General features: G+C 42.6%; 1 protein-coding gene across 2 annotated transcripts; it reads left to right on the top strand.

The window, feature by feature from the left end:
- The first annotated feature begins 446 nt into the window (after positions 1-446).
- On the top strand, positions 447-24,235 carry Srpx2 (sushi repeat containing protein X-linked 2). 2 transcript variants are annotated; one of them, XM_029473404.1, is made up of 11 exons: positions 447-759; positions 2,448-2,662; positions 7,114-7,200; positions 16,009-16,200; positions 18,159-18,335; positions 18,608-18,734; positions 19,437-19,558; positions 21,010-21,189; positions 21,494-21,627; positions 22,615-22,736; positions 23,721-24,235. In XM_029473404.1, exons 2-11 carry the CDS (start codon positions 2,455-2,457, stop codon positions 23,899-23,901), a joined length of 1,530 nt encoding a protein of 509 aa, XP_029329264.1. In that variant the 5' UTR covers positions 447-759; positions 2,448-2,454; the 3' UTR covers positions 23,902-24,235. The 2 variants fall into 2 exon arrangements, with proteins under 2 accessions (XP_029329264.1, XP_029329265.1); XM_029473405.1 differs by lacking the exon at positions 447-759 and adding an exon at positions 929-996.
- Positions 24,236-25,435: the final 1,200 nt, after the last annotated feature.

The following is a 25,435-nucleotide window of genomic DNA, read 5'->3' on the forward strand; positions in this document are numbered from 1 at the left end:
TTTTTGGTAAACATAATCTTACCAGAAAGTTATAACCAAATAGAGAGAAAAAAAGAAGTTGGGTGGGTAGAAAGGTGGATACAATCTGAGAGGGACTGGAGGAGGTGAAAATATGATCATGATGTATTATATAAAAAACATTCTAAAAGAGCTAAAACAAAAACTTAAGTCATTAATGGGAAGGTTTCCAAGTGTGTCTGACCCTGTATCATACACATGACAAAGAAATTGTGAATTTGAGAGGAAAAAAAGAAAGCATAGGAAAAATCTAAGGGAAAGCTAAAATCAGCTCCATGTGTCCCCTCTCTGGAGCTGGTGAAATTCCCTTTCTTTCAATCCCGATGTCATGCTGAGTCATAAAAAGCAGTGTTCCTCAGAAGTCCTCTCTGGAGGTCCTATGCTAGTCATCACTCCACCCAGAGCTTGAAACCAGTGACAGTCACACTTCCCCTCTTCTGCAGCAGACAGCACTAGCTCCTCTAATCCTCTTGCTTCCCCCTCCCCCAAACTTTTCTTGGGGAATAACAAATATAGCTTTGGGGATAATATAGCTTTAAGACGACTTTTGGCAAATGTAAATGTCCTAACATCTGGGCAGTGTTACCAGAATCCCGGAGGCCCTGACAGACCAGGAGCCACTGGTTCTAGGAATGTTAAAGTAGAAGGGCTTTTGCCCACCCCCGACTGATGAGAGGAGCAGAGAGCAAAGAAAAAGAGGAGAGATGAACGAGACCACAAAAATCATAAAATAAAAAGCAGGTAAGTACACTGCACCTAATTCCTCAAACTGAACTGCCCCACTTCACAGCTGTGGAGAGGTCAAAAGCCTCGGGACTTAGATGATAGAGCTGGAGGTGGGGGGAAGAAGTTTGGTTTTTTTGTTTTGTTTTTTTTTTTTTTAATAAAATTGGATCATATGCTGTTTTCATTTGTGCTGGCCGCAGATGCATGTTCCTGCTCTTTTCAAAGCATCCAGTAGAAGGATGGCTCCCTCCGGTGAGTCAAATATTTCAGTCTGAGCTTGGGGAGGAGGTGGGCAGGAGAGAGGTCATAGGCTCAAAAAGAGTATGGGGGCTGACACAGGAAAACCTTTATTCCACTGCAAAGGCGTTGGTTTGAGGCTGGATATGGGAGAAGGGTCAGCAATGAGCTCATTTCCCTGGCTCTTTTTAAAATCTCTTTCTGTTGCTACTTGGTGCTTTAGTCAATCTATTTCCTCTATCTCCATCAGAGTTTCTTTTCATGATCACATCTATACTACAGCTTTCTACTTTCTTAACCCCTATTCCTTACTCTCTCTCTCTCTCTCTCTCTCTCTCTCTCTCTCTCTCTGTCCTAATTTATAGATACTCTAGATCTAGAATCAAGAAATAACGACTTGGAAAGTGACTTTTTGATTTTATACGATGTACCTTTAAGGACTCTGCCATCAGATTGGGTTTTGTTTTTTTCTGTTGTTTTGTTTGTTTGTTTTTAATGTTTCCATGTCTGAGATTGACCCCCCATCTCTGAGCATGGCATTGCATGGGAAACAATGATGAATGAATGCTTGCTGAAAGATCCAGTGGCTATTGTACATTGATGGGCAGTGAGTTGTAGCAATGCTACTTAAGGTGTGTTTGTCCAGTAGCATTACAGAATTCTCTCATCTCATCTCATTGCTGTGAAGATTTCCCCCAGAAAGGAAAATGAAATAGCAATAGGAACTTGGCCATACTCTCCTTGTGGGCTCATTAGGTGGGTCCTCGTTAACCTCTCTGTCTTCCTCCTAGCTCAGCAGGGCAAAGCTAGAGGGGTAGGCTGGACTTAAAAGCTAGAAATAACTGTCAAACCACTAAGCCTCAAAACCCAGAGCTAAGAAGAGAGCAGAGCTATAGTTACTGCTTGCAAGGCTGGAGAAGGCAAACACCCTGTCTTGTCTAATATGAAATTAGTAATAATAATGTCAAAAACACTGATTTTTTTTCCCTCTGCGGTAGGCAATAATGTACATACTATTTTTCTTGTTGTATAGGTAAAGTACAGAGAAGTTACCTAATTTGCTGATTCGTCACAGCATATCCAGATCTGCCTCACTCTAGCACGGAAGGTCTTAGGCCATATATGTCAATGCTTCTCCAGCTTTGTGGTTAAGAAATACTGAGTGGACACAATCCCTAAGTAGCAGCCTTTGGATTTCCACATTCCTTCCTAGTTCTGTGTGATTTTGTTAGTATTTTCCTAGTGTTGGAACTTCAGTGTCCCTCCCTGTGACTTGGACCATGCAATATTTGCACTTGATGGCCCCAGAGTACACTGAAGATTAGCTCCTAATACCCTTCTCTTCCTGCTGGGAGAAAAGGGGACCATAAATCCAAAGAAGCCTTATTATGCTTTGAAGCAGGAAAGGTTTATGGTCCAGATAACACGACTGGAATTGATGAATGTTCAAATCTTCTTCCTCACAGATGTCATATGCCTGCTTCCTCTCAATTTTGGGAGTTCATAGCTGGTTCTTCTCTGAAAGTCATTCCCCCTTATCCTGGTACTTCTGGCCACATAGCCCTAGCCTCATTTTCTGAAGCTTCCCTGTCGACGATGATGACTGGTCCACTGACTCAGAGAGGTGCTCTCTCACTGCTGCTCCTCCTAATGCCCGCAGTGACACCAACATGGTACGCAGGTAAGTTCTGGCAGCTGTTGTCCGTTCCTTCTTGGGAGATCAAGACCAGTAGGAAGACTTAAAAGAGGGAAGAGCGAGATGACAATGAGAGAGCCCTAATTTAGGCCCACAGAAAAACTGATAGGTGGCAATGAACATGATCAAATATTAGAAGGGGCTGCCAATCAGGGCCTGTGAGGCATCATCCTAGCAGTAGCTACTTGGCAATAGGCCAGTACCAGACACACAAGTGAAAGAGGACAGCGTGGCCTTTGAGGGATGCTTCCTAGTTTCTTTCTTGCTTTTTTTTTTTTCAGTTGCCCTTTTCACTTAGCTTCCTGACAAGGAGTGGGGCCTTTAGGTTTGACTGTGTAGTTGGTTGGTTTGTTACATGCTTGCTTTCTACACATGGGATTGAATTTAAGAATCTCACAAATCGTACCCAAGCTCTCTGCTGCTAAACTCTATCCACAGTCCACGGAAACCTCTTTAGAAGTTGTATTTTTTAATAAACCAAAGCTTTATTAATATTAATTCTTTCCTGAGTCAAATATCCTTGTGGAGACTATAAAATAGGACTCAAACCATGTATCTCTTTTGGGGAAAAAAAAAAGAAGGGAGACAGACAGTCTACTGAGAGGGAACAAGAATTCACCAGACTTCCCCTTCTTTCTCTCTTCCTCCCAGGGTTTATCTACAGGATTTGTATAGCCGCATTTTTGGCCAGCAGGGTCAATGACAATACAGATTACATTCTTTGATTTAGGAATCCCCTAGTCTCTTCTGGCTTGATCCTTATTTTAAAAAGGATGTAGCTCTCTGGATTCTTGAATGTTTCACGCCTCACCCCCTGGGAGACAGGGTGAGCTGACAAGAGTGGACTAAGGAAGAGAGGCGGGTAGAATGCAATGGGAGTAGTATCCAAGGAAAGGATACCGAACCACCATACAGAGGTTTTTTGATTGGGTTGCAGTGGCATTTCAAGTGCTAAGAATATTCTGTGGCCTGCAGTGTCTGCCCTCCTAACAACTGGAGAGAGTAGGGGAATGAGACAGTCCCAACCGATGGGGTTAGGAAAATATCCAGAGATGAGTAAATAACAAACGGCAACCACCACAGCCACAGTCATTGCAGCTAAAATTTTCCACATACCCCAGGGTCCTGGTAGAGGCCTTTGGCAGCAGCTCTGTTTGCCTGGAACAGCTGCATCCAGCTTTCAAACAAGTATGTGAGCTTCTTCCCCTCTTTGGCTTAACCTGGCTTTGTAGGGGGTAAAGCACAAGGGCTGACATTCAGCTGAAGAAATTCAAATTAAGCCCTTGGCAGAGCTTACACTGTTTGGGGTTAAAAGAGCCCAAGTCTTCTGGAGATAAATATGCAGCTGTTCTCTCCAAACACTCCCTGGCTTCAATTCAAGTACAGTGGACCAAAATCTACTCAAAGACCACAGAAGTTAAGGGAGTGGAGATTGAAGGTTCAAACCCCAGTTTTGAACACCTGTATGAAACTCATCAAAGCCAGAGATGTTTTTCAGACAAGGCATTAAAAACTTCATGTGAGGTTCTCTCGGAAGGCTGTTTGCAAATCCGGCACTCCCCAGTTCTACATCAATTACCCCGAGTCTGCTCCGGAGGAACCCAGGCTGCTAAGGTCTCTGGCAGCCCTGAGAGCCTTCTTAGAAGGCTGCACGATGGGAGATATTTGGAGTTTTCATGATTCTCCTCTTCAATGCTAGCTCCTGGCTGGGTTTGTGTCCATTTGCCCATTTGTTCCTTTGATCATTCAACAATTAAGTGACAAATATTGCCTATACCTCAAGGACTGTTTGGTTCTTTGCCTTTGTTCTCAAATGGGAATGGCACAAAGATGCACAAAAAAATGGCTAAGTATGGACTCTGGGCAAGTGAGAAAATGTGTCCAGGAAGAATCAACAGAGAGTGGGAAAATGTTACGGAGTATACAAGGAGCTGAGTGGGTTAAAAATGTGTACTGGAATATCTGCATATTTCAGGGACTCACACTGTCTTTGTCATCAGAAGGCAGGCATTAGTGTGGCTCTTAACATCATCTTCAATTATCAAATATAATTCCAACCGTACAGCCACCAAGGGCTGGGCTTAAAGGGTCCCACTTGGCTGTGGAATTTGAAGGAACCCAGTACCAGACCACACAGTAAAACAACCACTGATTGATGCAAAGGAACTGAGAATTGTTGCTCAGGAAAATGAAATGAGACAGAGGCTGTGTCCTTCTTTCCTATACCCCACTTCAGAATCCCAACATGTGCACAAAATATTCAAAAGTAGGCAACTAGGCGACATGGGAAAGTTTAAGTGGTTATGTAGCCCAAGCCCATTCCTGGTACAAAAGAAACCTAGCACTGGTTTCGCTACCTCTGCACTCTGGCGGAGACTATAATTATGTGATTGAGTCTTCCCCTCAGATTTCCCACATCCCCTGTAATTCTGGAATGGTATAAAATACATGGTGGTCTATGGTCTCCTTACCCCACCCCTTGCCACAAGGGAAGAAAATGCTAGATTGCATGACAGATTTTGACTCTATCCCTTCTGAACATAGTCAAAACACTGCCTTTATTACCATTTGAATTTTACTATCTGAATCCATAGAGTTCAAACGGGCCTGGGCTGGGAGGTCTACTCTGCAATGTATCATCTAGGAGGCCTTGGGCAACTCCTTCTATTCCTCTGAGTCAGCTTCTGTGTCTTTATGTAGGAGCGCATTAATGTTGTGTACTCAGTTGAGATGGTATGGCAACTTAATGAGCTAGCATATGCTCTACAGATTAAGAGCTAAGTTGTCATTGTCATTACTTGATCCAGACCTAGGCCTGTGACACCCTTCTTTCTCTTTTGGTGAACAGATGTCTGTTCCCTGATGAGAGTTTCTTCACAAGCTAGCTCTGCAATTAGAATGGGGAGGCCCAATACTTTAAGGAACCAAGCACATCTGGTCCCCTGTTTACAGAAGCTGTGAGGGATTGAGACTAACACTAAACTGAAACAGCTGACAAAGATTCTGCACAAACAAACCTCCCATGTGGGAATGAGAACAAGAGGGGACCTACAGAGGAATAAAGGGAAGCCAGAGAAACTGGAAGGTGAAAAGAGCAAAACTGAAGAGAAAAAGGGAAACCCTTTCCTTTTGGAATGAGGGCAAACCAAGGAGGACATGATTTTCCAAGGCGAACCTGCAATTTGATTCATCTCCGTGTTTACTGAATTGAACTAACACCACCACCACTACCTGTCCTGCTGCCCACGTCTCTGTCTCTCTGTCTCTGTGTGTGTGTGTGTGTGTGTCTGTGTCTTTCTCTGCCTCTCTGTCTCTGTCTCTGTGTCTGTCTCTCTCCCTCTCCCTCTCCCTCCCTTCCTCCCTCCCTCTCTTTATTGCAGGAGACCCTGTGCCTCTGCCCAAGAAAAGGCCACAAGCTTGCGTTCTGTGTGTTTACATAGGTCAAAGGGCTCCAGCGTTAAAGCCCAGCCCTGTCCTGTAAGCATGCCTTCTCCAGGAACTGGAGAGTTATCTTCAGACTGCAACTAGGCTGGCTGCCCTCTTCCTGCACATGCATGAGAGCTCAGGGGCATTAAAGAAGGTCTCCCGGAAACTTTGCTATGGAAAGAACGAAATTGTTTCCCAATTAGTTCATACTCATGACCGATTTCCTGCGTCTGCTGGAACACACTGTTTAGTCTCCCAGACAGCCGCAGACCTGCCACCACGAGGGACTGGACCACTTAACTGAATGGAAGAAGATAGGCTGGGAATGTTTTCTAGTTCAGCTGCTCACTGCTCAAGCTGTTCCTGACAGGAAGGAGGGGAAATTAGCCATTGCACTACACGGGTGAGGCCCTAGGATCAATCAATAGCACTGAGGAGGAAAAAACAAAAACAAAAACAAACAAACAAAACCTTACTCCGACTTCTCTTTTTACTCTAAGCCAGAATAAGGTGCTTATGAAGGCATTCTAGTTCCCCTTTGCCCTTTAAGCCATCCGCCTGTCTTGGCGTGCCTCCCTAGCAATTACAGTCAGGTGCTTAATATGCCCTGAAGGCTAGTGAGAACTTGAAATACTGTTTTCCTGTGAAAACTCTGTGCAATGTCTGTTGCTGGAGAAGACACTTTGGTGCTATTGTTTCCTCAGAGCTGGGGACAACGGTCCATCTCCAGTGCTTGGCTACTCACTAAGGCTGTGTGTGTGAGCTTCAGCCAGGGAATTGGGTGGTTTATAGTCAAGATTGGCAGAATTGATCAGTGGTTAAAGAGTTCAATTATTTTTTGTTTTGCAAGTCTTCCAGTACAACCAGTGAACACCCACCACATGTCACCCTTCTGAGGTTGGCAGCTCTATCATGAAGTGTCAGATCCTATGGAAAAGACAAGGATGGGAGTACCGGGAAGTGCTTGAGTGAGAAATGAATATACATCTATATTTTCTTCCTCATTCTAGGCTCAGGTTACTCTCCAGATGAAAGCTACAATGAAGTATATGCAGAAGAGGTCCCCGCTGCCCGTACCCGTGCCCTGGACTACAGAGGTGATTCTCATTGTTTCTGAAGCTCAGCTAGGATGTTTTCTGGCCTAGGATCTGGACCGTCCCAGAAACATCCTCGCTCATGTTTAGCTCATATGTGTCAGACTTGAGCTCAGAGAATCATCAGGATCTATGATTTTTCTTTGCCACTGTTTTGATTTTGCTTTTGTTTGCTTTTAGGCATGCAATCTAGTACTGAGCCCAAGCTCTCTTGTTCTGTTCATTCCTTTCTTGAGACAGGGTCTCACTATGTATCCCTGGACAGCTTTGAACTCAAGATCTTTCTGCCTCAGACTCCTCAGGGCTGCCATTACAGGTGTGCACCTCCACACCCAGCAGGTGTACTAAGCTTTCTAATTACAAATTTAGTTACTGACTTGCTGTGTGGTTTTACCTCCCCAGCCCGTAGGAGTCATTAAGTATGGACTGAGTATCTGCTTTATGCCTATCACTGTGTAGGGTAAGCCTGTGGGAAATACACGGGATACATAAAACAGGGAATTGCCTCCTCAAGGAGCTTGCATTCTGTTGGTTGTGCAGTGAGAATAAAATTAACACATGTAAAGTGAATACATGTGAAACTGTGTGTCAGCCATAAATGAACTAGGAGCATAAGAATTCAGGCAAGAGGTCATTTGTGAAAGATGACACAAAACACCCATGGAAGGAGTTACAGAGACAAAGTTTGGAGCTGTGATGAAAGGATGGACCATCTAGAGACTGCCGTATCCAGGGATCCATCCCATAATCAGCCTCTAAACGCTGACACCATTGCATACACTAGCAAGATTTTGCTGAAAGGACCCAAATATAGCTGTCTCTTGTGAGACGATGCCGGGGCCTAGCAAACACAGGAGTGGATGCTCACAGTCAGCTATTGGATGGATCACAGGGCTCCCAATGGAGGAGCTGGAGAAAATACCCAAGGAGCTAAAGGGATCTGCAACCCTATTGTCGGAACAACATGATGTACTAACCAGAACCCCGGAGCTCTTGTCTCTAGCTGCATATGTATCGAAAGATGGCCTAGTCGGCCATCACTGGAAAGAGAGGCCCATTGGACTTGCAAACTTTATATGCCCCAATATAGGGGAATGCCAGGGCCAAAAGAATGGGAATGGGTGGGTAGGGAAGTGGGGGGCGCTATGGGGGACTTTTGGGATAGCATTGGAAATGTAATTGAGGAAAATATGTAATAAAAAATATTAAAAATTTAAAAAAAGATGACATCCAGGATAGGCCTCGAAAACAGGGAGATTGTGATGAACTGGAAAAGGTTATAGACATTTGACAAAGCAGATTGCCAAAGAGATCAAAGTAAACCAAATTTACTACAATAAGAGGCTAAGAAGAAATCCCACTGACTTGAAGGGATGGAATATGGGTGGATTAGCAGAGAAGAGACTTGAATATAAAGAGTGAAGTAGGAAAGGTTCCTTGACTTAGTGGTTCTTCCAAGGAGAGTCAGAAAGAATGCTGAATAGTATTTCCTGAATTGATAGCAAGTTAGCTCAGGTGATGTCTAAAATGACTTTAATTTATGATTCTCTCTGCCCATGCTTTCCTGGACACACAGAAGAGTTTATCTGTTATGCTAGGAGCTCTAAAGAATGATCATGTGATTTTTCCACAGTGCGGCGACAATGTAAAAGATATTTCAGAACACTAAGTTATTTTGTTTAGAAAAATAAAAGATAGAAGAAGGAGAGCCTGAGTTGAGGAGACGCTCCAGGAATCTGTTACAGCAATGTTATGGAGAGATATTTGAGTCTGGGGGTAAATAAATGTAGAGTAAAGATGGACCCCAGAGGGGCTAGATGTGTAGCCCAATAACAGAGTGAATTCATGGAGTGTAGAGGCTCTCCTATGTTTGAGTCCCAGCGCCACAATAAAAGGATGTATTCCACAGATGTTGTAAAGCAGATGATAAGATTGAGTGCACTAATGCCTGGAAGAATCCATTCTGAATACCAAGGAGAACTGTAAAAAAACATTTCAGAAAGACAAACTTAAAGAAGTATGCTAGGAGCCAGAGAGATGGCTCAACTGGTAAAAGAGCTTGCTGCCAAGACTGACAACCTGAGTTCAATCCCCACCACTACATGAGATAAGGACACACAGACACAGCACACTCGTGAGCACAAGCATGTCTGCATGTACGCGCGTGCGCGCGCATACACAGACACACACACAAACTAATTTGGAAGGTTGTTGGGCAGATAGTTTAAAGAGAAAGTTGTGTGATTACCCGGCTTAACTGACAGGGCTTTCTGAAGAGAAAAATCAATGTCAAGCCTTGGAAGACATTGCTAGATATGTGTAGAAGAGAAAGATAAATCATTGAACAAGAGTTAGTGGTCAGTATAGAAGAAGACTGTATATTGGGGATATTACAAAAGCTACAGATAAAAAATACAGAAATCCAGAAAGTATATGAGATCAACTACATCAAGTATTGCAAAAAGGTCAAACTGAAGGATAGGAAATATTTTAGTTGCTGAGGTGGTAAATAAATGGGCAGTTTCAGTAGAGAAATGATCCAAACATGGGGTTGTTCTATCTTTCAAGCTATTCTTTCTTAACTTCTTTTTACTGATAATGGTGCACAACTACTACCTCTGACTCTAGGTTCCCTACAGCCTGTTTCCCCATCCACCCACATATTTCCAGTTGACACACCACATCTTGAAAATGATAGTTCTCTCTTGATCTCCAAATCATATGGCCTTGGGCGTCAGTCAGTCTGCCTGGTCTCTCAAGCAGCAGTAAGCACATCCTTTTCTTCCTGGTTCTCCTTCCTCAGATGCCATAGTAATTTCTCTATTCTGACCATAGTTGAAGCCAAGATAGGAAATGAGGTGTGGGTAGTGATCATAGAGAGAAGAAGGCTGGGATCTGAATTTTGGGGATCCCTGACATAGCTCCAGAGCTCCCGGACTGCATCTCTAACACTGCTAGACACCCAGTTAGAGATGTCTAAGAGAGAATTTTTGTCTTATCTGATCAAAGGTTCTACCGTAACCTGACTGTCCTACTTCTACTTTCTGGTAATCCTACCACCACCCTCTTAGTGACTCAGACCTCCAAGTACCCTAATATGACTTCTAATAACCCCCAGCATGTTTAATTAACCCCCTTCCCTCCTTATTTCTTACTAGTCATTCACAGAGACCTATCATTTCTTTAATACATGGGCTTTAGAATTTCATACATGGACAAAGACTATTGTTTCCTAATTAGATTCCCAGGCTCAAGTTTCTGCATTCCCCTAATGTAGTGACCTAGTAAACCTATTTTAAACCAAAGTCTGGCCCTGGGTCCTAGTCTGACCACTTTTTAAACCATTTCCCCACATGAAATCTGTGTTTTAGCTAGAGTGGTATACTGTTTTGTTTTGTTTTTCCCCAAAGTTGATCTAGTGCACACCAGTCCCAGTCCTTCCCTCACCAGCTCATCCTTTTTTCTTCTAGTTAATGTATCCATTTGTTTGGAGGGAGGGTGCCACAGCATACGTGTGGATGTCAGAGGACAACTTGCCATGAAGTTGCTTCTCTCCTGCTACCACGTGGGTCCTGTGGATCAACCCTAGGTTGTCAGGCTTGTGTACAAATACATTTACTCCCTCAGCCATCTTGCTGGCCCTCATTATTCTACTCTGTACCTCTTCTGAAATGAATGTTCGTTTTATTTGCTGAGACAACTCACTCGTCTGGCCTTCATTATAGACTGTTTCGTGCTGGGAGCCAAATGATTATTTAACAAAAGGCATAATGCATATCACTCCCACCGAAGCATATGAAAAGCAGGTGGTGACAGTTAGCCTCCTGGGAACCCAAAAATGAAAGAATCAGATACTAAAAAACACCAAATGTAAAAGATATTTCTTTATGTGGTGTTGTGAATTGAACTCAGGGCCTCGTACAAATGTTCTACCACCCAGCCATACCTCCAGTCCCAGAAGTACTTTTGAAGGGTCTGGCATCCCCATTATTACCCCTTATCTGCCTCACTGGTTATTTTTAAATGATCAAAAAGCCCTTTAAAAACCTATATGCCACACAATTTGCTTTGGTGTCGAGTGTCTTTGGAACTTGGTCTCCAGGCCTAAAACAAACTAAACAAGGTTATCAATGATGCATGGAAAGGAGTGGCCAGGAAAAGTACAACCAGAGGTCCTGGCCTCCCTTGTAATCCCTGTTGTGCCTCATAACCATTTTCTCTGCAACTGTACCATTTAAAAACTTCCTGCAGTTTAGAGCTGATATCTCCAAACGGAAGTACTGGAAATAGATGCCACAGTGTATTGATGCTCGAAGACAGGTGAAAGGGTGGCTCCAAGCCAGACACTGATTTAGAGAACACCATTCTGGAGAGCAGGTATTTCATGTGTGGAATCCCGTTTGCTTCTCACCACAGCTTCATGGGGCTGCTTTATTATCTCCCATTTTACAGACCAGAGAACTAAGCTCACAATGACAGAAGATAATGAGGCAGAATGGGCATTGAAAGTGAGGTCTGTCTGACCACACAGCCATATGCATCCCATGTCTTTCATTAAAAATTGAATTAATTGTTTTTTAGGGTAAAAAGAAGAGAAAACTGTCTATATAGTTTGGTATTGTCCTCACAACCCTTCTGCCATTCTCTTATCAGGAAACCTGCCTGGAGTCAGAAACCTTAGTCTGGAGGTGCAGCCTTGGTCTGCCTGGTGGCTAAGCAGCTGCCCCATAGCTTCTCTCAGTCCTGAGCAAAGTACTAACTGACTGGGTTACCTTGGGTTTACCACAGACAAGGTCTTTTCCTTGTCTTGTCAGACTTTCTTGTCCTTGTATGCCCCCCCCCAAAAAAAGCCCTTCTGGTTTGTTAACCCCAGACAAGTGATTATCATGTGCCACTCATAATACTAAGTGTTCTATAAATGTTACTCCGTTTAAATAAAGTGCACACTTGCTATGTTGTGATATGCAAAGATTTCGGAAACACATTATTAACTTCAAAAATAGTAGTTAGAACTGCGCCTATAGGTCAGTGATAGAGCATTTACCCAGCATGCAGAAGGTCCTGGGTTTGATTCCAAGAACCACAAAATGTAAAGCAATGGTGGGAACAGTGAACACAATATGCTTGCATATGTGTCAAAAAAAAAAAAAACACACAATGAAAATAAGACACTATGCAAGGGTTTGCATTGTATCTATAAACAAATTGCTACCATGGGCCTTTTGGAAAGGGAATAATGAGCATAGGCATATAAGAAGGACCAAGAGGAGACATTTTACTATATAGCTAACTGCATTTTGGATTCACGAAACATGTGGATGGATTAATAGATTCTTCAAAATGGCAGCTACAGTGGCAGGTTTTATACTTAGGATAACCCATTTTTAGAATAGACAAAGTTAGGTTCCACCTTGCCCCTGCCCCTTACTTCCCAAGGAACTCTGGGAAAATTACTTCATCTATAAGAATGAAGACTGCATACCTCACAGGGCTACTGAGAAAACTATATGAGATGGGCATGAAAATGGAAGAACGACTCGTAAACACAGGACTCAGTATGATCACATGTCCCATCAGACATTTCACCAGGCAGCATTTAGCCATAGTCTTAGTTTCAGTTACAGTGTTGTTCAGCCAGTTATGTCTCTCTTGAACTGTACTGTCACTTCTTTTGTATTTCTTCATCTTAGCCACATCAATGGCATGGAAAGTATGGTCTGGCATATGCCTCACTGACTTGCCCATAACCTATCTATCATCATCCCTGTTCTACCAGTCTGGTGGCCCTTCCCAGAAAGGAAATCAGGTCATCCTGGAATAACTTGTTCTTGAGTGCTCCTGCCGGTTCACGGGCCTCACCTTGAAATGGTCTAGAACACTCTGCTCGTTGTCCCATCAGTGGTACCAGGTTATACTACCTAGAGACTACCTTCTCCCTTATTTGAAAACTGAGTTTGTGGCTTTGTCCCTTTCCTGCCTTCCAACATTCTGTCCTTATGTCACAATTCTTCTGGGCTAGCAATTAAAAAAAAATCATACAAGTATATATTGTGTGTTGAACGAATCCCTTCCTATCTCTGTACCCTCCTATTTCTCACCCCTCACTGCTTCTGTTGGTCCTCTTTGTTCCCCTTAGGTAGTTCCACTTGTACCTGCATGCCATAATTCTCTACATCTGTATAAAGTCTAGGAACCACAAATATGAAAAAAAAATGTGATATTTGTCTTTCTGAGACCAGGCCAGCAAGCTTGAACTTGTTTACAGTAGCTGGGCTTCTATCGCTTTCTTTGTATTCTGAGCTTTGTATCTCTAGCTTCCATTCTTGTTTCCTCTCCCAGTTTCAATCTGATTTGTATTTTCCTTGACAGAATGTGGGAGACAAAAAAGAACAGACATGCTTTTGAGATCCCAGGCTCCCGTGTAAGTCTTTGTGATATGTGTTGTGGCTTTGTAATTAGCAGCTCTGCACAAATCGAGCACTTAGGCAACATTATGTAACTCGGAGATGGTATCTCCAGATGGCAACCCCACCACTGCCACAGATGTAAACTAATAGTGGAAGCCCAAAGCATCGTACTGGTCAGAGAATAGTTTTTGCTCTGTCATCTATCTTTATTCTCCAGATGCATGAGAACAGAGGCCCTAGCCTTCCATTGTTCCTTAACCTCCTGGTGTAATGTGCTTTTGATAAAAGTTCCCCATATTCTTGTCCCTATGATTTGAAAATCAAATAAACTTATATGGTCCTTTTTGCCTTCCAAATCCTAGACAAACAGATCTGTAGCATGCTGTGTGGGTAAACTTGGGCAGGCCACCATCCAGTTGTTTCTTTGTGTCCTTCTAAACTCTGAACCATATGGAATGAGGTGTACTGGTACACCTGTAATCCCAGCACTCAGGAGCAGGGAATCATGAGTTTGAGAACAGCATGGACTATATAGCAGACTCTATCTCAAAATATAAACGAGAACATGGAACCAGTGGAAGAGTCAGTTATTGTGTTACTAGTAAGGCATCTTTATGAAAGAACCACCCTAAAATCTTGTGTGTTCAGTACTGAACAGGGAGTAGACTTTCATTCCTCAGCAGTCTGCTTTGAGGTCACGATCCTGTTCTCTCTCTAATGTACATCTTCCAGGTTTTTTAAATTTGCATACAGCAGAATGCCCTGTCTGGTGTACTGTTCTATGAGTTTTGACCAATACATAGAGTAAGATAACTACCATCAGAGAACAAAAACAGTTTTATCTCCTCAGAAACGTGTGCCATGCTATCACGTTGCAGTTCTCCTCTGTCTTTACCTCTGATGTGGAGCTGTACTCTATGCCTATGGTATTGCCTGTGTGTTTGTCATATAATGGAGTCTTGTTTCTTTAGCTTCCCAAAATACACTTAGAATTCATCTGTGTTGTCACCTGCACATTATTCTTATACATTTTTATAAAGAAATAAACCCATTAGCTATGCTGTTCACACACAAAACCAATTTTTGACAATTACGAATAGAGGTATTTCAGACATTAGGGTGTAAGACTGTGTGTGAACTCAGGTCTTTATTTCCATTGAGTAAACACCTTGAAATGAAGTTGTGGGGTCAACTTTCTTAACAAAGAAAGTATATAACTTCTGGATAAACTACTATTTTCCAGTGTGCCATTGTTTTTCTATTTCCCAAAGCAATTTGTAGTTCTGATTTCTCTCCATCTCCTTTAGCACTTTGTACATACATTAGACATCCTAAGGGGTTTATTAATGATATTGCCCTGAGGTTTTACTTTGCATTTCTTCAGTGACTAATGGTGCAGAACATCTTTTCATATGTTTATTAATCATTCATATATCCTCTTTAATAACATATCTCTCTGGGTCTTTTGTCCACATCTTTACTGTTGAGTTTTGAAAATTCTTTCTATATTCTATTCACTAGCCTTTTGTTGTGGATGTGATATGTGGTTGGCAAATATTTTCTCCCAGTTTTTGCATTTTCCTTGAACTTATTCATAGAGCAAAATTTTTACCCTTGAAAAGGTCCAGTTTGTTGATTTTCTTTAATAATTTATGCTTTTGGTATCACTTCTAAGACTTCTTTGCTTATCTTTGAATCCCAGAGATTTTCTAATTTTCCAAAAACTCTGTTCCTTTTGTTTTCAATGTAAATCTAACGTCAATTTTGATGAGAATTTGAGTAAGTTGTGGGATTTAGGTTCTAGTTGTCTTCCTCCCCTGCCTCCTTTTTTGCACCTGAAACTCCAATTTCTCTAGTGTCATTTGTTTTGAAAAGCTGTCTTTTCTCCATTAAATTGGTTTTGCACCTTTGTCCAAAATCATGTTGACGTACTTAAGCCTGTTTCTGGGATCTCCCTTCTATTCCAATGAGTTCTCTTTCTTCCCTTTTGACACAACCACACTGTTTTGCTGTTGTTGTTGTTGATGTTGTTGTTTTATTTTTTTATTTATTTTTTAAGTTGTGTTTCCATTACAACATTTCTCCTTTCCCTTTCCATATACCCCTCCTTGCTGTCCTACAAATGTATGGCCTCTTTATCTATCAATTGTTATTGTATGCATATTTGCATTTATATGTATACACACATGTGTGCATGCATGCCCGCGTATTTGAGTCTATATAATGTTACTTGGATGCATGTTTTCAGGACTGACCATTAAGGCACTGGACAACAAATCAGTAGTGTACTCTTCCCTGAGGAGGGCAACCTCTCCTACTCCCAGCTTCACTGAGTTGCCTATAGTTACTATTTGTGTAAAGTTGATTACTGTACTTCTAGCTTACTTTTCTTCTGCTACTACAGTCCCCCGATGGTGTTACACATTGAATATCCAGGATGGAGAAGCCACATGCTACTCACCAAGGGGAGGAAATTATCACAGTAGCCTAGGCACACGTTGCGAGCTCTCCTGTGACCGGGGCTTTCGATTGATTGGACGGAAGTCAGTGCAATGTTTGCCAAGCCGGCGTTGGTCTGGAACTGCCTACTGCAGGCGTAAGTTGCATGTGAGCACATACAGATATGTGTATGAGAGAGAAGTTAGCCTGCTGGCCATGAAAGGTATATACCTGGGAGTTTTATGCTGTGAAAGTTGGTAACTTTCCATTGGCCTTCAACAGAGCCTTTTCTCTTCCTGACATTGTGGTTTCTTTTGCTCTGTATGTGGTGGTTACTGTCCAAGTAATGTGGATATTTAAGTCATAGCCAGCCACTCTGACTCATAGAACCCAGAAATGTGTGTGGGAGAACAAGACTTGGCCATGAGGAACTAACTGATCTAGGCCTGGGCCACTTCTTGGAGCTTTCAAGGATGTGTTCCAGACTCCTTCCCACTTGTGGTCAAGTGTCATTAATTTTCCTAGCCTTAGAGGTCTTGCCAGTAGAGCTGATGAGACATCTGCTAGTCTTCATTTTCTTTTTAAAGTAAAAAGGATCCCCAATAGCATTATATGGGAATACATATACACACATAGCTTGAATTCTATCTCACTTCATCTCCCAAGCCCCTACTTTTTATTCAAACTCTTCAGCCTTTTGGCAGCAAGAGGCTTTCCATATGTGGTCAGCAAATACCATTTAAAGGACATCCATGTACACAGGATGCTGATGGAACTCAGTCAGCTCATCAACTACCTTTAGGTTGCTAATAGGCTAAGGGGATAGAAACTTAAAGGTGTGCACGTGCATGTTGCACATCTGTGTGCTTATGTGCTGAGAACTCAGAGATTCATGAGCTTGGTGGCAAAAAAAAGCTATGAAGGAGAGAAGAAGGTGGATGGCCAAAAAGGAGCTACTACCATGACATGTAAGTAGCTTTAGGACTTAAACCTCAACATTTCCAAAGTGAGTTTGAATTGAAGTGATAAAAAAAAGATATAAGGCTATGAATTATAAGCATAAAAGTAGTCAAAAGCATAGAGATGTTCCCATTTCCATGAGGTGGCTGGTACAGTTGAGTCCTGTCTTTAGCTTGGACCTTCCTCGTGATTGAATCTACTTTTTTTCACTGTTCCATAATACTGAGTAAATGGATTCATCTGAAGAGACCTAGCTTTCTCCTTGACTCTGGTTTCAAAGGGGTCATTTTGGGGTGTGTTTTTTTTTACATAACAAATGCAGGGAGAAAGAAAAGCCATCAGCTCAGCATCAAGCTTCATTTAGTCAAGAAAAAAAAATGAACAGAGCCTATATAAAATTTTTCTTAAAAGTCTAAACATTCAAACTCTATGTAAGACTGAGACAAGCTACAGAAATGTCTGTGGCTTACTTCTCTCAAATATCAGTTATCCAAAACAAGACTAATGATAGGCTCACAACTATATACTAACAGTCTTGAAAGCACACATATTCTGCTTTTATTAAATATCACCATGTCCTCCAGACAGTGGCCTGACTCAAGTGGACCAAAAGCCTTGTGGACCAAGTGTGCCTTGTGGCATCCAAGTGAGCCTTAGCTTAACAGTGTATACAGGCAAGGAACTTTGAACACGCTTTAGGACGTATAACAGTTGAAGAAGGCCCAGCATCTAAGGAACAAGAAACAAAAATTAACCATTGCTGAGGCTTCCCTTAAATTGTCCTATGCGATAAATGTAGTTTATTGATTAAAAAGAAAAACAGTAAGACTCAGAGAAATGAGGTAATGTCTCTAAGTCAGAGAGCAAGAGGTGAAGGTAGGATGCAAACCGAGGTCTTATTTTCATAATGATGCACTCAGACAGCTGATTTACTTTTTTAGACCCCACACTCCAGCCCACTCAGATTGTTCTTTTACTTTGTAATATGGAATTATAAAAGGACAATTTGAGGGAAAGGGCAGACTGGATGAGATTTCTATATTCTCTGTTGAATATAACCCCCCACACACACACACACACACTGTGGTAGACACTCATGAACCCCCTCCAGAGAGTCCTATAGGGTGCTGAACTTGCTGTTTGATTCTCTCTTAGAGATAAGGTGCCACACACTGCCATTCATCACTAGTGGCACCTACACCTGCACCAATGGAATGCTGCTTGACTCCCGTTGTGACTATAGCTGTTCTAGTGGCTACCACCTAGAAGGAGATCACAGCCGCATCTGCATGGAAGATGGGCGATGGAGTGGAGGCGAGCCTGTATGTGTAGGTAAATACTGGTAGCTCCAGTTATTCTGTTACAAAAGGTGATCTGGCATTATGTTCACAGAAGATGTAGAATTATAATCACAGAATTATTTTTCTCTATGACAATACAGAGTGGGCATAGCATTATTGCCTATGGAGCCAGCCTCCTTCCCCCTCTTTCTTAGATAAAGGTGAACTTTTGTTCTTTTACCTACCCAGTATGGCGTGTAATATTGCTTCCATGAGGGAAGGCAGGGGATCTATAAATCCACATTTATTTTTTGACATCACCAGACATAGATCCACCCAAGATCCGTTGTCCTCACTCTCGTGAGAAAATGGCAGAGCCAGAGAAACTAACTGCTCGAGTATACTGGGACCCACCATTAGTGAAAGATTCTGCTGATGGTACCATCACCAGGTGAGCTTGAGTCATGCATGCCTCTTGTGTCCCCAGTAGTTTCTCCCAGTTCCCCAGTGCAGTTCTGTTGTTCACTTCTTCCTTCTGAGTGTTCAGGCACTGATATACAATAGGCAGGGAACGATGGAGCAAAGTTCGGAAAGGGTGGGTCAGCAGGATCCTGGTCCAGCAGTGAAGGTATTCTTGGAGGATTTCAGTGTTACAGCTCTTTTAGACAACATTGAGTGAAACAGCTCTCTTAGACAGTATTCAAAGGAACAGTTTGTATTCTTTATTTGGGGTGAACAAGAACCATATAAACCTTGAAAAGTGGAAAGGGTTCTTCTTAGGGTGAAGGCTTATTGGCTGAGGCTTAGGGTTCTGAGATACCTCATTTGCATGGAGACACAATCCAGGAAGTTGAACCTGTAACTTCACCAAGGATTAAGTGACAATTCCCAGGTAGAGTGTGGGGGCTGGGCTCCCCAGATTAGGTAAAGAAGAGGAAACCCTGCTGGGAAAGTGAGTTCTCTTTTGCATGGAGCTCAGGGGAGCTATCTAGACATGATAGACTATGACCTTTAAATAGCAGGATCTTCCAGTACCCTACTGTGCTCAGGTGACCAGACAATACAGGCTGAGCCTGTAGAAAAGATGTGCCTCATATCTCAATTCTATCTTTGCCTTACTTGTTCAGTAACTCCTTCACCCTGTCTCATGCAGGGTGACACTTCGGGGTCCAGAGCCTGGTTCTCACTTCCCTGAAGGAGAACATGTGATTCGTTATACTGCCTATGACCGAGCCTACAACCGGGCCAGCTGCAAATTCATTGTAAAAGTACAAGGTCAGAAGAAACGAGAGAGAGAGAGAGAGAGAGAGAGAGAAAAAAAAAGACTCTTCATTGTATACACTGTTCAAATTCCTGCTCTGCCCTGACCTTCAGAAACCCACAACAGTTCTTTCCTCTTTTTTATATTGGGGAAAAGCCAACTTCATCAAACAGATGTTTAAAGAAAACCTACACTACATCGGCATAAAATTGTTCTAGGAACCTTGATTCTCCAACAAGCCTTTATAGTCCTTCTAAATCTAGATACAATTCACAAATAGTCTACATCCATTTCTCTTCTTAGTATTCAAACTGATCAAATCTAATCAGTTCTTGCTGCATCTATCTACTGAAAGGATAACATTGGTGGCCTGCTGGCCCCCTTCCTCTCTGCTCCTGGTTATATAGTTTCACTTTGGTTTTTATTTTTTTGTCATCTTTAAAAGAATTCATGTTTATAACTAGACATTTGAAAAAAATAACCAGGTAGAGTAGCACATGCCTGTATGCCTGTAATTCCAGCAGGTGAGGCAGAAAGAGAAAAGCAAGCTGAAGGTTAGCCTGGTCTAAGTAGCAGGATGCTATCTCAAAATTACAATTAAAGCAACACTTAAACACTATAAATTATTCTGTTTTAATTTAAAAAATTAAATTAAAACAGAATAATTTATTACATCCATCTTCCAGGGCTCATTGCTGTAACATCTTAGTATTTTTCCTTCTAGTCTTTTCTCTATACATATTTCCAATGTATAATTTAAGCTCACTCTTCCTACTTTTCATTAAATCACAAGTAATAGCTCCATGTTCTTTGATACTGCTTCCAGAAATATTTTTAAGTACAACATAATAATTCTGCTCTAAATCTGTATTATGATTTGTTTAACCCATCTCTCAATCATGGGCTTATCTAACTTATACACTATTAAAAGTAAGTCTGACCAAGTATGGTGGCACATACCTGTAAGATTAGCACTTGGGAAGCTAAGGCAGACAGTGAGTTTGGAGCATCTTGGACTCCCCGAGAATCCTTCTCAGCCTGTGCTATATTGATTGTGAGATCAGGTCTCAAAAGGAAGAAAGTCATTCTTCTGCACGTTGGTCATATTTACACTGGTTATCTATAAAAGTCTACAAACATAGATGACAATATTCTCTTTTATACATTTACAGTCATCTGATGACTGTGCATGACTCTCTCTCTCTCTCTCTCTCTCTCTGTGTGTGTGTGTGTGTGTGTGTGTGTGTGTGTGTGTGTGTGTTTATAAAGACTAGGAACCTGGGTTTGCATGTCAAAATTAATTCCTTAGTGAAGAAAATTGTATCTCCTGCCTACTGAAAACACAGAAAATCTATTCATTCGGATCATCTCAAGTCTTTTGTCCTAGAAAGCCTGGAGTGGACCCTTTAGCCCTTCCTGACTATGAGAGATATCATAATCCTTAACTTGACCTTCTTCCTGGTAGTGAGACGCTGTCCCATTCTGAAGCCACCACAGCACGGCTACCTCACCTGCAGCTCAGCGGGGGACAACTATGGTGCCATCTGTGAATACCACTGTGATGGTGGTTATGAACGCCAGGGGACCCCATCCCGAGTTTGCCAGTCAAGTCGACAGTGGTCAGGATCACCACCTGTTTGTACTCGTGAGTGAAACTAGGAAAGGAGTGACTAGGCTTATGGCTCAGGGGCACTCTGAAAGAACTCCTTCCATTGTCTAGGGGTCAGATATCAATGCATATGGTATGAGTCTGGAGATTCTGAGATGGGTCTATTTTAAGGTCCAACATTCCCCCAAAGAATACTTATACTTCAAAAAGAAGAGTATAAAATATTCAGGTTTCCTTCTGGAATTCACCTCAGGGAAGGGAGGGCAAGGATGTACAAGACTGGAATGCCTTCAGGGGTGAAGAAGGACATATTCCAACTTACCATCTGCTTCTGTCCTAGCTATGAAGATTAATGTCAATGTTAACTCAGCTGCTGGCCTCCTGGATCAGTTCTATGAAAAACAGCGACTCCTCATAGTCTCTGCTCCTGATCCCTCCAATCGATACTACAAAATGCAAATCTCTATGCTGCAGGTGAGATCTAATGGCTTAGTAAAAAGTTTACTCTGTGTAACACAAAACCTACATAGTCCTACTATTCTTGTGGAGAGCATTTGATTCATTTTACCATTATGTATATTGGTCACATTTTAAAATGTTTTTGTGGAGAAGTTAGTAAGTATGGTATGTATGGAAAAGTCAGTAAGTATGGCATGGTAGATTTATCTCCCAAGGAACTGGGTGTAGGCTGGGAATGGAATGTAGAGAGGCTTGTAAAATAGTTGTCATCAAATGTAAATATTAAGAATAACCTACATGTGTGTTTCCAAGGAATTTCACTTGTGTAATAAGTGCTGGGTAAGTACCACATAATGACTGGCATGCTTTTACACATATACAACTAATTCTTACAACAACCCCTATGATGTATGTGCTATTTTTTGCCCCACTGAAGATGTGAGGGAACTGAAACAGATTCAGTGACTTGGCCAAGATCACTAGCTAATAAGTGGTAGAGTTGGGAATGAACCCAAGCTATCTCACTTCAGGTCGGTGCTGTCTATTACTATCAGTACCTAAGTGCCATGATATCACAAAGGAAAACAGGGAAGTTGCATGGTGAATTTACCTGATAAATGGGACAGATAGGGAGATAGGTAAAAGACTGATTTAAAAAAAGGCCAGACTAGGTGGCTGTCAAGAAGTGTTTCTCTTTTCTATTCCATGTTGTACAATATGTTTCAGACAGTTAAGTAGAATAAAGGAAACACTTTTGTGAAGCCAGTACTTCAGGAATGAGAGGGAAGAGGTTGTACAGACCTCATAGTACTGTGATCGCTTGATTATGAGATTGTGTGATCGTTGCAGAAACCCTTCCTTTCCCATGTTGCCTTAATGGAGTCACAGGGTAAGGGGTTAGCCAAGCAGCCTAAGAATGTAAATACAAAAGGCTATTCTATTTAAGGTTCTCTCTCTCTCTCTCTCTCTCTCTCTCTCTCTCTCTCTCTCTCTCTCTCCCAGCAATCCACCTGTGGACTTGACCTGCGGCATGTGACCATTATTGAGCTGGTGGGACAGCCACCTCAGGAGGTGGGGCGCATCCGGGAGCAACAACTATCAGCAGGCATCATTGAGGAGCTCAGGTGCAGGCTGTGAGGCTGTAGGCGATGGGCAAGATGCTGATATAGGACAATAGCAACCAAGAGCAGGGCTGAGCCAGTAGATGTGAATTAGTGTCTTGGAGGCATTTCTTATGTTGAACTCTTATAGCTAAATCACGACAGTGATTCTCAGTTCTAAAGGAACTAAACAGAGTCTTAAAATACACATAACCAGGCTCTACCTCAAAGTCCAGATCTGGGCTTTCATAAAGTCACCTCAGATGACTTTGAAGAGCCACAACTGAAGAGAGACACAAAGGATTCCACGCCAGACTAGAATCCCTAGGAAGCTTCGCAACTCATTGCCTATGACTTCCTCTGTTTACTTCCAGTCTCCAAAGGAGAAAAAGGCATCTTTGGTGACTGAAATCTGAACCATATCTATCTGTCCCTCATGAAAGAGAAGGTTATAGGTAACAGGTGGTAGAAGTTGACTTCTCTCATTATCTATCCATTATCAGCCTTACAGTTCCCCCAAATTATGCTCAGGTCCAATAAAGGCATCAGTGTTCTCTGAGAAATAATACCTACCTCTAGGATTCAGTTTCAGCGGGAACAGAACAATTCAGGGCAGTCAAAAAAGACTAGGAAATACTGAGGACGGAGACTTGCAGCTGCAAATGGAAGAGTTTAGCACAATTTGCTAATCAACCTTAGAGCTCCTAGGTTTAATGTGCATGCAAGTCATAGGTTCTCCAATTACATGCCTCCTGGAGCTGCTCCATGCAGGCTGCATGCAGTGTGCAATATTCTTGCTTCAAGTGGAAAACACAGTGAAGAAATAACAGGCTAGGGTTAGGAGGGAAAGCTAGACACAAAAGGCTACCAGGACTAGGAATGCAGCAGAAAATAAGCAAAAAGGATTTGAGACGGGGGTGGCAGGGGTGGAACAAGGAGGGGCACAGCTATAAAAGAACAGAGGGACTTGGACCAAGGTCTCACTCCTCTCTGAACTGCTCTATCTAGGCAATTCCAGCGCCTCACTCGTTCCTACTTCAACATGGTGTTAATTGACAAGCAGGGTATTGACCGGGAACGCTACATGGAACCTGTCACCCCTGAGGAAATCTTCACATTCATCGATGACTACCTGCTGAGCAACGAGGAGCTGGCACGGAGAGTGGAGCAGAGGGACCTATGCGAGTGACCTTGAGGCAGGGTGTGGTTGAGGCACCTGTCCTCCGGAGCTTAAACTGAGAGGAAATGCTGTGCCCCCGCCCCCCCTGCACTGTTGGGAGCAGCCCTCGGGTGGGGGTGAGGTTTGCCAAATCTAGGACAGTTCCAGGCAACATTTTAGGGTAGAATATTCATTTCCCTAAGCAAGTCTCCGTTTTGGGTAGCACTGGAGGAGCCTATGAAACTGAGGACATGCCCTGGGCAGTGAGTTGTAGACAGGAGTCCTTCTTCACCTGCCTGGAGCCTCTCTGTCTAGACTCTTCCCAAAGCCTTTCAGATAAGTAAATACCAAATTCATTCCTTTACTGTGTTGTAAATGGTTCCTCTACCCTACGATAACAGCAGGGGGCAGCATTGCAACAGACAAGCAAGACACTTTGACCAAGTATAAATAGATTTCCCTCACAGTTAGTTATGTGAGGAACAGGAGAGAGGAAGACTAGGATCTAAAAAACATTCTTGAAGCTGCTCGTCATTTCCTCCTCTAGGATGCTGGCCTTAAAAACAATGTTGCTTGAGCCATTTCTTCATCAAGAGTTAAAAAAACATTTTCTCCAGAGGGAGTTTGGGAAGCAACATCTAGCCATAGCTGGGTGTTCCCTCCCTAGACGCTCCAACTAGCTTGTAGGCAAGAACTTCTGATTACTGAGGTGTTTAGTACCCTGGTGACGGCTCTTCCTTAGAGGATTCTGCAGTCCTTGAACAATATTACCTCTAAGTGCTATCAAGCACTGAGACCCGAGTGATTCCCAGAACCCATGTAAAATAGCCAGATATGGTGGTGTGCACTTGGAATCCCAGCGGAAAGGTAGACATAAACAGATCTGTGGGGATCACTGCTCAGCAAGCCAAGTCTAATGGTGAGTACCAGGTCATGTAAGAAACACTATCTCAAAAAACATGGTAAATGGCATAAAAAAACAAACCCCAAAACTGACCTATGATCTCTACACACAGGTACACATATGTGAATGCGCATGTACACACACACAACCACCACCGCTGCTGATATATTAAAGTAGCGGCTAGTGTCTGGACATACCACACCTGGCCAAAGCCGTTCCACGTGGAAGAGGTTTATTAGAGACAAAGAGAGGAAAGAAAGACAAAGGGGGAAGGGGGTTGAAGGTGGGAAGGGTCTGTCTTTTATTTAGGCTGTGAGGTAACCCGTTTGTAAGTATGTGTGGGAAGCAGACTCTGGGGAAGTATGAGGTTGTCATGGCAACAGGTGCCACCTATGTGTGACATTCCTGAGTTTGGAGCTGATTTGTAAAACTGGTCTTTTGATACCAACCAACCACCACCACCACCACCACCACCACCACATCACCAAACATAGCAGGAAAACAAAATAGATAACGTCATGCATTAACTTCCTCTGATACCTACTTTTAGGAAAAGAGCACAGGGCAGGTTGCTACAGTAGGTCAAAATGAGGAACAAGGCCTGAAATGAAACTGGGAGGTTGGCCTTTTGGGAAATGGAGCAACACACATATCCCTGCT

The sequence above is a fragment of the Mus caroli genome, chromosome X, assembly GCF_900094665.2.
Source record: "Mus caroli chromosome X, CAROLI_EIJ_v1.1, whole genome shotgun sequence".
In the NCBI taxonomy this organism is placed as follows: Eukaryota; Metazoa; Chordata; class Mammalia; order Rodentia; family Muridae; genus Mus; species Mus caroli.